Consider the following 13,775-nt stretch of genomic DNA (forward strand, 5'->3'; position numbering starts at 1 on the left):
AAAATGAATTCAATGGTTTATCCAGCACTGCTTTTTGGGGATTTTTTTTAATAGAGTATCATGTGGAGTAAGGGTAATTTCTGGTTCTTGAAACTTTTCAGTTTTACACACACATGAACACGTGCTGCTATGCCACAATGTAAAGCGTATTTCTTACTGTAGATAATGTTCAAAGACGTAGTATCTCACAGGGCTTTCCTTTACATATAAGAATCCCTAAGATGTTAACCACTACTAGCAGCTACTGAAATAAGCCCAAAAGGTGTTTAAGTGACTTTAAAATTTCTCTTGTAACAAATTTCTATTTCCTAAGGGGATTAATTGCTACTATACTCTTTTTTCCTACTTAGCAGGCTGTAAAAAATTAACCTACTACTAAAAATACTTGGAAATATGTAATAATTTGAGGGAGAAACTTCCAGATGCCTCAAATCAAACTATAGTCACGTACCCCATAAAAACATTTTGGTCAATGACTGATCACATATCCGACAGTTCTCAAAGCAATAGGCTGTACCGTACAGCCTAGGTGTGCAGTAGGCTATACCACCTAGGTCTGTGTAAGTACACTCTCTGACCTTCGCACAACAACGAAATTGCCTAAGGATGTTTCTCAGAATGCATCCCCACTGTTTAGCCACACGACTGTATCTTGAATATTTCTAAATGGACAAATTCGTTGTCCTCTTCAAAGATGATATCAATAAAGTAACTGAAACAAAGAAGTCTCCTCCACCCCCAACTTCCCTCTACAATACTCCAACCAGAACATACCCGTTCGTTTTCTTCCAGTATTTGCTCAAGAGCAAGAGCCTTCTGCTTCATCAATTGGCACTCAAACTCTTTCTCTCGCAGCATCATAGAAATCTTCATATTAGTCTCCTGTAATGCTTGATATTCTGTTTCCTTTACCCTGGATGTTTCTACTATTTTTTCATTTTCCCCTTTTAGTTTACAAATGTCCATTTCTAAAATTAATATTCTCTTTTTCAGGTTTGTTACTGCCTGCCTCAAAAGTTCATTTTCATTCACTTTGTTAGTGAAACTTTCATTTGAAGACAGTAATTGATCACTTTTGGCTTTGATTAAGAGGTCTTTTTCTTTAAGTAGCTTCTGTAAAACATCTTGTTCCTCCTTTAGCTGCTTAATTTCTGAATCAGTTTGTTCATGTTCTTTTTCTCCTAGCTCTGAGGTGATGGCAATTGAATCAGAGAATCTGATTATTTTCCTGGAGAGTTCTAATTGTTGCATCTTTCTCAGAAGAGAGCTGGGATGAAAGCATATCAAGTTTTCCCAAAAGAAGATCTTTAGTATTGCAAAGCTGCCCCATGCTATGCTGAACTTTTGCTAATTCCTGCCCCAAACTTTTGAGTTTGGTTTCATTCTGCTCGTAACTTTGGATCAGGCCAGTGTAGTCCGCTTGTAATTTAGAATTATTATCACTGTCAACCAAAACTTCTGCCTGAAGCTGAAGAAGTGCTTTCTCACATTGAGCCAACTCGTGTTGCATATTTTGTACGGTGGTCATCACCTGCTGTTTCCACTCTTCCATTTTCTTTACTTGCTGTTTTAATTTATCCCGTGCCTGTAAAAGCTCCTCAAACTGATTACTGTTCACAACTCCAGCCTCATTACCAGTGCTGGATGTTTGTAAAATTTCTAATAAAGTCTTACATTTCTGACTTAATGCATCTATTTCAATGTCTTTTTTTTGAATGATACGTGATAAATTCTGAACACTTTCTCTAAACATGTCTTGGCTGCTACGCTCAAATCCAGTGGACAATTTGTTGTTTTCCTCCTGCAGCTTAATGAGGGCTGCTTCTTTGGCTGCAACTATATCCATCATTTTATGATAATCTGCTTTTAAATGCCTATTTTCCCACGTCTTCTCATCCAAAACAGCTAATACTTGTTCTCTTTCCCTAGCATAGACCTGCAATTGCTGTTGAAGGTACATAATATCCTGGGTGTAGGAAGCTGAAGAAATTCTAGCGTGAAGAGCTTCTATCTCCGAATCTTTCTGTCGGATATTCTGAGTTAGTTTACCAACCTCATCTTTGGACAACTGATCGATCTGTTTAGTTAGAGATATATTCTTTTCATTTAGAAGTTTAATCTCTAGTTCTCGTTCTTTTATTTCTTTCACTAATCTTTCAGTTTCAGCTTTAGATGAATCATGCTTTTCACTTCCATTTTCTATATTAAGGCTCTGAACTCGTTTCTTGTAAAATATCAGGATTCTCCGTTTGAATGTCCTGTCTTTCTTCATGCAACTGGGTTTTGATCTGTTCAACTGGTTTTTGCAAATTCTTAATTTCCTCATCTTTCTCTAAAAAGGGCTGGGTGTGTGTGACATTAATTTGCTCATGCTGGTATCTAAACTCATCCATTTCCTTCTTCTGCTCCTGTAAAGATTGAAGTAGTTGCATCTTACTCTGGTTCTGATCTTCAGTTATCTTCTGTTGATGTTTAATTTCCTCTTCAAGACGATCCTTGATTATATTCACTTGAGATACCTCAGATTCTAGGTCTGTAATACTATCGAGTGGTTTGGGCTCAGCCACAGGTGCAGCTTGACTCTGCTCTTCCCTGAGTTGTTCCAGGTCTTCTTGCAGATGACTGTTTTCTTCTTTCATGGCTCCAAGACTTCTGTCCTTTTCCTCTATGGTCTGCCTTAAAATTTCATTTGGCATTAAGGTCTGAGAATATTTATCTAATTCCTCCTGCAGCTCTGAACACTTTTCTTTAAGCTTTTCAATAAAAAGTTCTTTTTCCTTTATAGCTTCTGTCAATTGCTTCTGCTCTTCTTCACTAGATGACAAATTTTCCTTAGTTTTTTTATGATCAGTATCCATTTGCTCAATATGCTTTTTGAGTTCTACTATTTCAAAGTCTTTCTCTTGACTGAGTTGAATTAGACTCTCATGATCCAGCTGTAAGGCAGAGGTGCTCGAGTTATGTGCATTTGATAGTTCTTCAATGTTTTGCTTATACTTGCTTGCTTCTTCCAACAGCCTCTCTTTAGCCTGACACAATTCTGCTTCTAGCTGTCCTTTTTCCACTTCTAGAGTCTCCACAATAGTGTTTTTTTTCCAGAGAAATCTGACCTTTCTGAGCTACAGACTCTTCCAACTGATGCCTTACATCTTCACATGTGAAAACCAACTTTTCATTTTCCATTTTCAGATCAAAAGCAACTTCTTTAAATTTTCATTGAGCTGTTCTATTTCTAAAAGATTTTGCTTTAAGTTTCTAACTTCAGTGTCCTTTTCTTTAAGTAAGTTATCCTTAAAAATACTATTAGAGTCTTGATTGAGAGACTGAGTTAACTCCTTCCAGACTCTAGAAAGCTCTTCCTCATTTTGTCTAATATATGTTCCTTAAGTTCAAGGTTCTCCTGGATGTTTGAATTATTTTTTTGTGATTTACCTAGCTGATATACTAAATCTTCTGCTTTATCCTCAAGCTCCTCCTTGATTAAATGCAAATCATTCAGGACCAGTTCCCTTTGAATTATCTGTTCTTTCTTCATGTCTAACTCTTTAGTAAGGTTCATTTTATCATACTCAAGTTGATGAACTGTCTTCTTTTCATTGTCTACACCTTGTTTCAGTTTACTGATAATCCTATCTCCTTCATTTTGTTGTTTTGATAGCTGATCTTTTATCAAATAATGCGCTGAAAGAAAAATTAATTTGCACGGTAACGTTACATAATGTTATTTTGGTACATAAAAAAAGTTCACAAAATTTCATACGTAATAAAATTATGCTCAGACATTTCTAATCTTTCTTAAAAACAACCTATTTCCTATCCCGACATCCCCTACAAAGGTATTTACTAATACCTTACAGCAAGTCCATTTTTCTGAAGAAGGGAAACAATATATGTTATTTATTTTCAACTCTTAAACACTAGAGCAGGAATCAACAAACTACATCTTAGAGGCCAAATCAGGCCTGCACATTTTCTGTAAATAAAATCATATTGAAACACGGCCACGCTCTTTCACTATAGCAGAGTTGAGTAGTTGCAAATGAGACTACATAGTCTGTAAAGACAAAAGTACTTTAGTATTTTGCAATTCTTATGAGTAGAGCATCAGTGAACTAAAATAGTAATTAAATCACAAAATTGAATTATGCCCATCATTTTTACATGTTAACCCAGTGTTCAGTCTGCTGAGCAAACTGTGCTACCTCACTGTCTTTAATATAACATTACCTTTGTAGCTTCTTGGTTCTGTTTGTCCAATTCTCCTACCTTGGTTAGCAGTATTTCCTTTTCCTTAATACTCTGATTGAGTTCTCGTTCCTGTTCCTCCAAACTAAGTCTTAAGTCATGTAATTCTGAATCCAAACTCATATCTCTTGCAGCTGTACTTTTCATTACTTCATAGTCATTGTTCAGTTTAAAACTGATATCTGAAGTTCTCCCTTAAATGATAAAGGGGATAAAAGCAACATAGACTGTGAACCAAAGAAGAGACACCAAAAGATTAAAATCACATAAATAAACAAAACTTGGAATCTATCTTAAATTCTCTGTGTTGGAAACATTGTAATACCTCAGTAATGAAATATAAAATTCAACAATACTATTCAATTTGCAATTTTGTTTGCAGCTTCAAATAAAACATTTCTATAACCCTAGAGAAGATGCAACCAATGTTTGTCTTGTAGCTTCAGCTTCTTTACACACAAACTTCCACATTTGAGTCTTTCCTCTTCCACTCCCACCATTGCTTCCTTTTATCTGCTCTTCTCCCTCCACATACATACTTTGCAAAATGTCCAAGTCTTCCAGCCCTCTTCATGTCCATTCCCTAACATCCCATCATCATCACCCACAGAATAATTAAAAATGTACAAAATCCACACTCATTCACTCTAAAGTTTATCCTCTCTAATTAGAAAATAAAAGCCTTCTTTTCCCTCATTAATGGAATCCCCCTTATTGCTTGCTTCTGAGAAAGTTTCCAGAAACTGGAACCTTTTCTTGATCCAAAAAAGTGCCCTCCTTCCTTCCTTTACCTTCTAACTTGAGCACAGACAAGGTTCCCCTCTCTCAAACCGGACATAAAGATGTATGTATATATACATTTTATAGTCCACTATTAGCTATTTAATGCTTTTCTCCAAAACCCCAGAAGTGGTACAGTTCTCTATGTTTCAACATTATTTCAACCTCTGATTACAAGTTTTGTTGATAAAGTATAAATTGCTATAAAGCCTTCTCTCATTGACAGAGTTTTTTTTTTTTTTTTTTGACCGGTAAGGGGATTGCAACCCATGGCATGGTGTGGTCCACACCACACTCAGCCAGTGAGTGCACTGGACATCCCCAGATAGGATCCACGGCCTCAGCACTACCAGTGCCGCACTCTCCCAAGTGAGCAATGGGGCCGGCCCATTGACAGATTTTTTAAAAATCAAACTTCTATGGTATCTAGAGTCTCAAATTCCTTCAAATAAAAAGTCTTATACCTTATAAAAGAAACCAATAAAAGCTGTCTCAGAGCAATGCATCACAGTTCTCATTTCCTTCTGATTCAAAAGTTTATTCTGAATACAATTGGAAGATGAAAACAGCATTCTCTTACATCTTTCTACTGTCTGTTATCTGCTCAATTAGGAGAACCACACATTTTTTCAGGTAGATCTTAAGAGGACATACAGCTTTGAAGGTACTTTTGGCATTCTTTTTTTTTTTTTTTTTTTTTTTTTGATGGCTGGTTTGTACAAGGAGCGAACCCTCCACCTTGGTGTCTTCTGGTATTTCTTATCAGTAAGCAGACCCACAGCAGACACAATTCAAGGAATAGTTAGAATGGACTACTTAACATCAAAAGAAAGGAGAAACAGCTTTCAGGAATAGCTACAGAATCCAAGAATATCATGAAAATGTTACAGGCCCTACCAAGTATGTGCAGAGAGTCTGCAAACTATAAAATATACTTAGGCCAGTCAGATAAACAGCAGAATACAATGGGAGCAGAAACAGAACAGAGAAAATATATGATGGTACTTCAAAAAATTTGCAGAATAGAATTAAAAGATAATATGAGTCTTTCTATGAAATTTTTGAAATATCCTTATTTATAATATAGTAATTTAAAAAGTGACTGGCATTTAGTGGGTATATAAAAAGTGGGGGCAAAGATCCTACAATGAATGGGACAGTGCACACAACTAAGAATCTTCTCACTTAAATGCCAATGGCACCCTCTTTGAGAAACACTGCCTATATACTAATGTAGAAAGATGTTGAAAATATAATGTTAAGGTATGTAAGAACAATATTTTTAGTATGCTGACATGTATTTTTTTAAATCTCTTTATATATAAAATCATACATGCATAGATATAGTCTGAAAAGGTATAACAGAAAGCAGTAAAAGAGATCACCTCTGGGAAAGGCCAAGCAAAGGACACTCCACTCATACTGTCTGAAGTTTTTCAGCATGTATGAGTATTACTGAATACATATATCAGTAAACATGTATTACTTGAAAAAAATTAAAAATTTAAATTGAATCCACACATTGGCCTTTAATTTAACACCAGCTTACAAATATCCCATATTTAAGCACCTGCCTTAGCCAAGGACTTACTGTCAAGTGGTACAGACTTAAGATTACACACACACACACACACACACACACACACACACACAAACCGGGGGGGGGGGGAAGAAGACATAACAACCACAATTATTTGAAGTTGATATGACAAGCAAACAGAAAGGACATTGTTGGGGGGAGGGGGGAGGGAGAAGGGAGGGAGGTTTTGGTGATGGGGAGCAATAATCAGCCACAATGTATATCGACAAAATAAAATTAAAAATAAATAAATAAATAAATAAAAAATTAAAATTAAAATTAAAAAAAAAAAAAAAAGAATACCTCTCCGCATACAGAATTTTAATCCCTAGAATTCCGTCCTTGTTACCAACATATACAAGAAAGACCTACTTCTACCACTGAAACTGTCCCTCTTAACCCCTCACCACAAAGAAATCCTGTCCACCACAATGGACACACTCTGGAGCACATAAGCAGTAGCTACAGTTATTACAGTATGGCCCTCCAGACCTCTCGACCCACCTGTGTGTGCTGCTGCTGTCAGGCCTTCATCAGAAACCAAAATAGGGCCTGTACCTATCTTTTCTGCTCACATCTGTGTGCCTACTGGCTTATCTCTAAACATAAACTCTGGCCAGTCTCTCATATTCTTAACCTTTTCCAGGTATTTCAACCTTGCCTGACAAACATCAATGAGATCAGCTTTATCCAGAGAACTCTCAGTTTTGATATAAACTGGCCATTAGCTGTAAACTATAATACACACACCATTTTAATTCTGCCCCAATTTTTACAGCACCCACCTTTTCTTGGCTCAATAATGCATTATCTTTTTCTAAAACTTGGAAAAGCATTTGAAAGTTCACATTGTCTTCAGTAAGATTGGTATTCTACAAAAATGTTAAAGCAGTGTTTTCAGATAACAAGAAATTTCCAGTTTACAAAAAAGCAGGCAAACTATGTAACTGTGTTTCTAATTTTTTTAGTGATACATAAAAATTATAAGAATTCAACATTGAACCATCTTAAAAGCCACTCATTTTAGACATTCTTATAGATCTCTTTATTATTAAAATATATACGTGTGTTTATTTTTATTTATTTACAAAATAACTTGTAATTATTAGATATAGAAACAACTCCTTGAATTCAACAAGGAAAATCAAAATTCCTCGCTTCGGTATAGGATATGCTTCCACTGTCTCTACGCACATAACATTTGTCAAATTAATCTTCCAAAAGATATATCTGTATTTTTCAGTCATGCAACTTTTTCAATTATGTCAATTTGTGATTATTAATCAGCAAACATAAAATCACTGAAATGAAAGTTCTTCAGGTAAATTCACATGAATTTATGGGGGAAAAAAAGCACCTATAATAAATCGAAATACTTTTTCTTGGTACACCAATGTCAAATCTGTCTCCCTTAAAATGAGTTTACCTGGTTTAAACTATTCAGTCTCATTTCATTTTCAGCATCTGTAAAAACAACAAATGAATCTGACATTAAAATAATTTAAAATAACTTATTACCTCCTATATTAAACTAAGAAATATAACCCAATTAAAACAAAGTATATTTATAAGCTTAATTAACAAGTGCTGACAGTTCCAAGTGAAGCGCATTTTTCTTGTTTTATATTTCTATTTTGATTATACCAATGAAATCATAATATAAATGCCAGTTAAAAACCATGTTAAGGGCTGGCCCGTGGCTCACTTGGGAGAGTCTGGTGCTGATAACACCAAGGCCGTGGGTTAAGATCCCCTTACCGGTCATCTTTTAAAAAACAAAAAACCTGTTAAAATCTAATTCTATGGAAAAGTATAGGAAAGAACTATGATTGTATTCTGAATGAGTCATAAGTTATCACCTTGATAAAAATACTAACAACTACATTTCAAACTGAGTTAATTAGTTTGGGTAGCAGGAAACAGCATAAGGTCTAAGACTGAAGGGGAAAAAAACCCTTAAAAGCAATAAATATATATTTATACCACAACAATACAATATGATCAATTATCTAAAGTGATTTAGACATGACTATTAGTAAAAAGACCATTCAATCTGGTAGTATAGATATATCTATAAATAGAAGAGATTCTGGAAGAGGAACACAAAGACAATACCATGAGTTCAGCTGAGGTAATGCATTTGACATTCATTCAAAGAAATAGTGAACTTTTACCATGAGGCCAGGTGCTAGACCACAAGATGTAAAAATTTAGTCCTTGCTCTGAAAGAGCTTACAATTCATAGGGGAAGGAAAACTAGTGAATATATGATTACAATACAGTGTGATACAGTGAGTACAAGGTTCTATGAGAGAAAAAATGTAAACACCTAATCCAGACTAGGGGGAGCCAATGGGGCCAGGGAAGTGGCAGTGCTAGGTACCTCCCAGTTGAGGTAATACCCATACTGAATCAAAATAGTAAGAGTTAGCTAAAAGAAACATGGCAACAGTCCACCAGAGAAACCAGCAAAGTCAACAGAGGAAAGAGACAACACCATTGGTTTCAGAAGCTATAGAAAGTTCAATATGGCTAAAGCTCAGAATGTGAGGAGAATGGGAAGAGTGGAAACAAAAGAGGCAGACAGGGACCAGATCATGATGGACATTACATGTCCAACTAAGAAGTTTAGACTTCATCCTGAAGTTCACAGGGAGCCACAAAGTACTAAAAACATGGGAATGGGGGCTGGCCAGTTAGCTCAGTTAGTTAGAACATGGTATTAGAACACCAAGGTCAAGGGTTTGGATTCTCATACTGGCCAGGGGTCCAAAAAATAAATTAAAGAATTAAAACTAAATCTTCCCACATGGGAATCTACAACTGTTAAGGACAGGCTGGTTGCTCATTTGGTTGGCACACAGTGCTGGTAACACCAAGGTAAAGTGGTTCAGATCCCCAAACCAGTCAGCAACCAAATAAAAAAAGGTAAAAGCAAGGGAATAACTTGCTTTTCATTTCTGAAAAATTATTCTGGCTGCAGAATGGAAAAAATAGATTAAAGAAGGAATCATGGAGACCAGAAAATAAAAATGGCTAATGCTTTTATAACACTATTGGCCAGACACTGTTCTAAAGAGAATGTGCAGCTAGTAACTAACTCTTATAATCCTCATTACTACTATAAGTGTAAGGAAGTTACTATTATTATCTTAACCCTGTCAGTGAAAAAACCAAAGCAAAAAGATGTTAACTAACTTGTCCCAGGTCAGCTAGTTAGCAATAGAGCTGTATTCCAACCCAGTCAGGTTCTCAACCACTATATTATCCTGCTCCACTAAGAGATCTGATATAGTTATCAAAAGCAAAAAGCAGCTATGATTGGCTGAAGTAATTCCATGGCAACAAAAATGGAAAAAAGGAGAAAGTCTAGGTCAGTAGGTTTGTTTTTTAAGCAAATAAACTCATATGGATCACCCAACATGATAGATAAATAATTTTTTTTTTTTAAAAAGGGCAGAGCTACTTCGATTGAAGCCAACTGAGAAAGAAGTCCAGACTCCCACTGAACTTTGCCTGCATGGCAGCTCCCAGGACTGATGAACCTGTGAGAAACCCTAGAGCTCCTATGGGATACAATCCCAAAATATCACTGAATCAGAGAAAAGCTAAGGAAACACAACCTATAGGACTTGCTAGGTTATGACTTCTAGCTTTCTGTTTTGGGAGACTGGAAAATGCTACCAATCACTAAGGTAGGGAAAGGAAGAGGAGGCGGAAAAGGACACAGTGACTTTACTTTAAACTTAACTTTGGTTTGAAAATCAATCTGATATATACCGACCTGGCCATACAGATCACGAACTCACGATAAACAACTGGTTGAGGGATACAGATGTGGGGGGTCACAAACACACAAGGGCTGGAAACCTCCAGAGCAGAAATGCATGAGTTCAAAAAGTGAGAGTTGATAGTATGAGAGAAGGACAAAATGCAAAATGAAAAGCATCTTTTCAGCGGAAGAGTTCCCATTATGTTTTCCTGCCATGAAGGCATACTGGTGTATTTCATCCAATACTATAAATATCATCTTTAGCATGGAAAATGGCAGAAGATCTATGGTTCTTATTACTCAGGCCTTTGCTCGATATAGGAGATCACTTCAAAAGGCACCAACAGATTTTTGAAGAAGACTGCATTCCTTAACTGGAGGGTTTGGGCCCTGATGAGTTACAGGAAGTATTCAAAATAGATTACAAGAAACAAACCTTTACCTCCTCCCAAAAAAGTCAATGTACATAAACTTTTCTCAGATATCTGCATGGCCTCCTAAATCAATGAGTTACATGTAAATAAAGGGATAATGAAGGTAGGTTGAGAAACACTAAGCCAATACTTAACCATTTTCAGTAGAAAATTCCTATTTGTGATCTATTATTAACTATGGCACTGAATCCAAACCAAGCATTTCTCAAATTAGTCAAAGTTGTTTCCATGAATACTCCATTTCCAAGAAGTATTCATTTATTCAAGTGTTTAAAAACAACTAGTGTGTGTTTGGGACCTGTCACACCTTTCTTTTGGTCTATTTCTCCCTTTTGGAATGGGAATATGTACCCTTTGTCCTACCATTGCAGATAACTTGTTTTGAATTTCACAGATGGGACTTTGAACTTTGGACTTTTGAGTTGAAACAAGTTAAGACTTTGGGGATGAAATGAATGTATTTGTATGTGAAAAGGACATGAGTTGGGGGGAGCCAGGGGTGGAATGTAGTGGATTGAATTACATCTCCCCAAAACTCCCTGAAGCTTCAATTGTGTCCCCCAAGTTTTATGTATTAGAAACTTAGCCCACACTGTGACTGTTAAGAGGGTGGGAAATCCTATTATGGTAATAGAAAGGTGGAGCCTTGAGGAGGTGACTGGATTGTAGGACAACGCTGGAGGGAATGGATTAAAAATGGTGGTCAGAGGTGTGGTTCTGAGGGCTTTAAAAAGAAGAGGAGAGTCTGTCTTTCTCTCTGCTCTCTCTGCTTCCACCATCTTGCAATGTGAGACCCTTGGGTCACTGACGCCACCATCAGATGGACTTTGGACTTCTCAGCCTCAGAAAGTGTAAGCAATAAATTTCCTTTTCTTTATAAATTACCCAGTTCCAAGTATTTTGTTATAGCAATACAAAACAGACTGATACAATAGGCTTATGCTATTAATAAGATTTTAGATGTATAATAGCAACTATGAATCAGCAATCTGACTTACCTTAATGATATTTTGCAGTTTGAAGATTTCTCTTTGATCAGAGCTATGTGTTCCTTGTTCTTTGAAGTCTAGATCAGAAAAAGAGAATTAGAAAATTACACTGATTTTTTTTTTTTAAATAGGAAGTTGCAAACTAACTTTATTAACAGATACTTTTCAAAAAAGGGGCATTTCTCAGACAGATTATGATTAATGAATGCCAAGCACCTTTTAAAGAACCTAGTACAATAGCAATACACAATAAATAAAAGGTATCATATTTGAGAATTTGTTAACTGATTGGAGAGACAATGGTTTTATAAAATAGCTAATGTTAAGAAGAAAAAAATCATAGAATATTTTGTTTAGCTTAACAAAATGCAAATGTGAGGATAATTGACCAGCTTTTTAAAAGGAAATTTCGAAATTGGAAATTACCCAATATTAATGCTAATAATGATCCAAGTAAAAAACTTTTTAAAATGATGTTACCCAGAAGATCTCTACTCCAAGACAGAATAATTTTTGGTATGACAAGTAAATTAAAGAACTTTTGGATTCTTCTCATTCAAAGCTGTATGTTGGTCATTTATGTTCATTACCATTTACTATACAGCATGTTAATAAACTAAAAGCTGCTCTAGGACTGAAAGAAGGAACACAGTATAATGGAAAGAACACAGTTTTTGGAGTCAAGAAGTTTTTGAATCATAACTTAATCATAGTGAAAATGGGTGTATTACTTTAACTTTTAGTTTCCTTATCTCCAAAATAGAGGTAATAAACTTGTCACATAGTTATCAGGATAACATAATATGTATTGTGATAATAAATATGGAAGCATCTTGTAAAGTGTAATAGAAATAATTTTTATTAATGCCTTGCTAGAAAATTAAGTCCTGAAAGATCCCAATTTTTTTCACCTTTATATTTCAGCACAGATCTGTCATACAGTAAAACACTTAAGATATGCTGAAGTGAACGTAACAAAAACCCATCATTTCCATTTGAAATCTTACCTAAGCAGTGTTTCTTAAAATGTGTTCCTCAGATCATCAGAGTCACCTGGGGTATTTATTTGTTTGAATGGAGTTTCCAAGGCTACTAAATCAAAATCTCTGAAGACAGGCCAGAGAATCTACACTATCAAGTTCTCCAGAATATTCTTACAGATACAAAGTTTAAGAACTACTACTTTTTGGAGATAAGATGGACAAACAAATCAGCCTTTCTAAGGTTTATTTTGGGTACTGGGACTGTCTATCAACTTGGGAAAGAGATCATTTTAATTGGGATGATTTCTCCTTTACATAACTAGATTAAATTCACAAAAAGATAGAAAAATAGTCTTTTTAAATACTTTGTTTTTTTCTACACTGATGAAATTAAATCCAAATGAACAGTGCTCCAGTTTATTCCAGGTCTCATGTCTACTGACAAACTCCATTAACTCTAATATGTAAGAAAAATAGTGTTCCTTGGGAGAAAGTTTATAGCCCAAAATAGAAAGGATTTAATTTCTAATGCATGAAAAACAACACAAAATAGTTTAACTTATTTTATAATCCAAATATCAGATTTCACTTTACACATACCTAGAGCTAAAAGAAACCTAAGACATCATCTAGGCAAGCAGGATCAAACACGGTGCTTCAGACTCCTGATGTTTCCACAAGAGAAGCCTTCAGGGACTCCAGTGGAAAAGGTGCTGGTTCAATCAACAGCAGTTCAATTTTTATCTCTTTTGAGTCCTGGACTTGAAACCTTTTATTTTTTAAAAATGGATCTCTTTCTTTAAATTCTTTTTAGAAAATTATTTCCAAATATTGTTCAGAAGGGAAAACTAAGGCTGAAAGAGAAAGACGACCTGACTAAAATCACTTAGAAAGAAAGTCATGGGCAGAATTAGAGTACAGATTTTCTATTTCCTAGCCCACAGTACTTTCTAATACCAAGAGCTCTCTATATATCTATTCATATAACATCAG

General features: G+C 35.4%; 1 protein-coding gene across 1 annotated transcript in view; it reads right to left on the minus strand.

The window, feature by feature from the left end:
• The window catches only part of LOC134372798 (thyroid receptor-interacting protein 11-like), a 41,411-nt gene that overhangs the window by 15,015 nt on the left and 12,621 nt on the right, over nt 1-13,775 (minus strand). The window contains 12 exon segments of the mRNA XM_063090159.1: nt 765-1,219; nt 1,221-2,219; nt 2,221-3,080; nt 3,082-3,206; nt 3,209-3,374; nt 3,377-3,681; nt 4,203-4,418; nt 4,421-4,439; nt 7,390-7,476; nt 8,031-8,068; nt 10,819-10,873; nt 11,809-11,867. Of these exon segments, the coding sequence (XP_062946229.1) occupies nt 765-1,219; nt 1,221-2,219; nt 2,221-3,080; nt 3,082-3,206; nt 3,209-3,374; nt 3,377-3,681; nt 4,203-4,418; nt 4,421-4,439; nt 7,390-7,476; nt 8,031-8,068; nt 10,819-10,873; nt 11,809-11,867 (3,384 nt within the window).

The sequence above is a fragment of the Cynocephalus volans genome, chromosome 3 (genome assembly GCF_027409185.1).
Source record: "Cynocephalus volans isolate mCynVol1 chromosome 3, mCynVol1.pri, whole genome shotgun sequence".
NCBI lineage: Eukaryota > Metazoa > Chordata > Mammalia > Dermoptera > Cynocephalidae > Cynocephalus > Cynocephalus volans.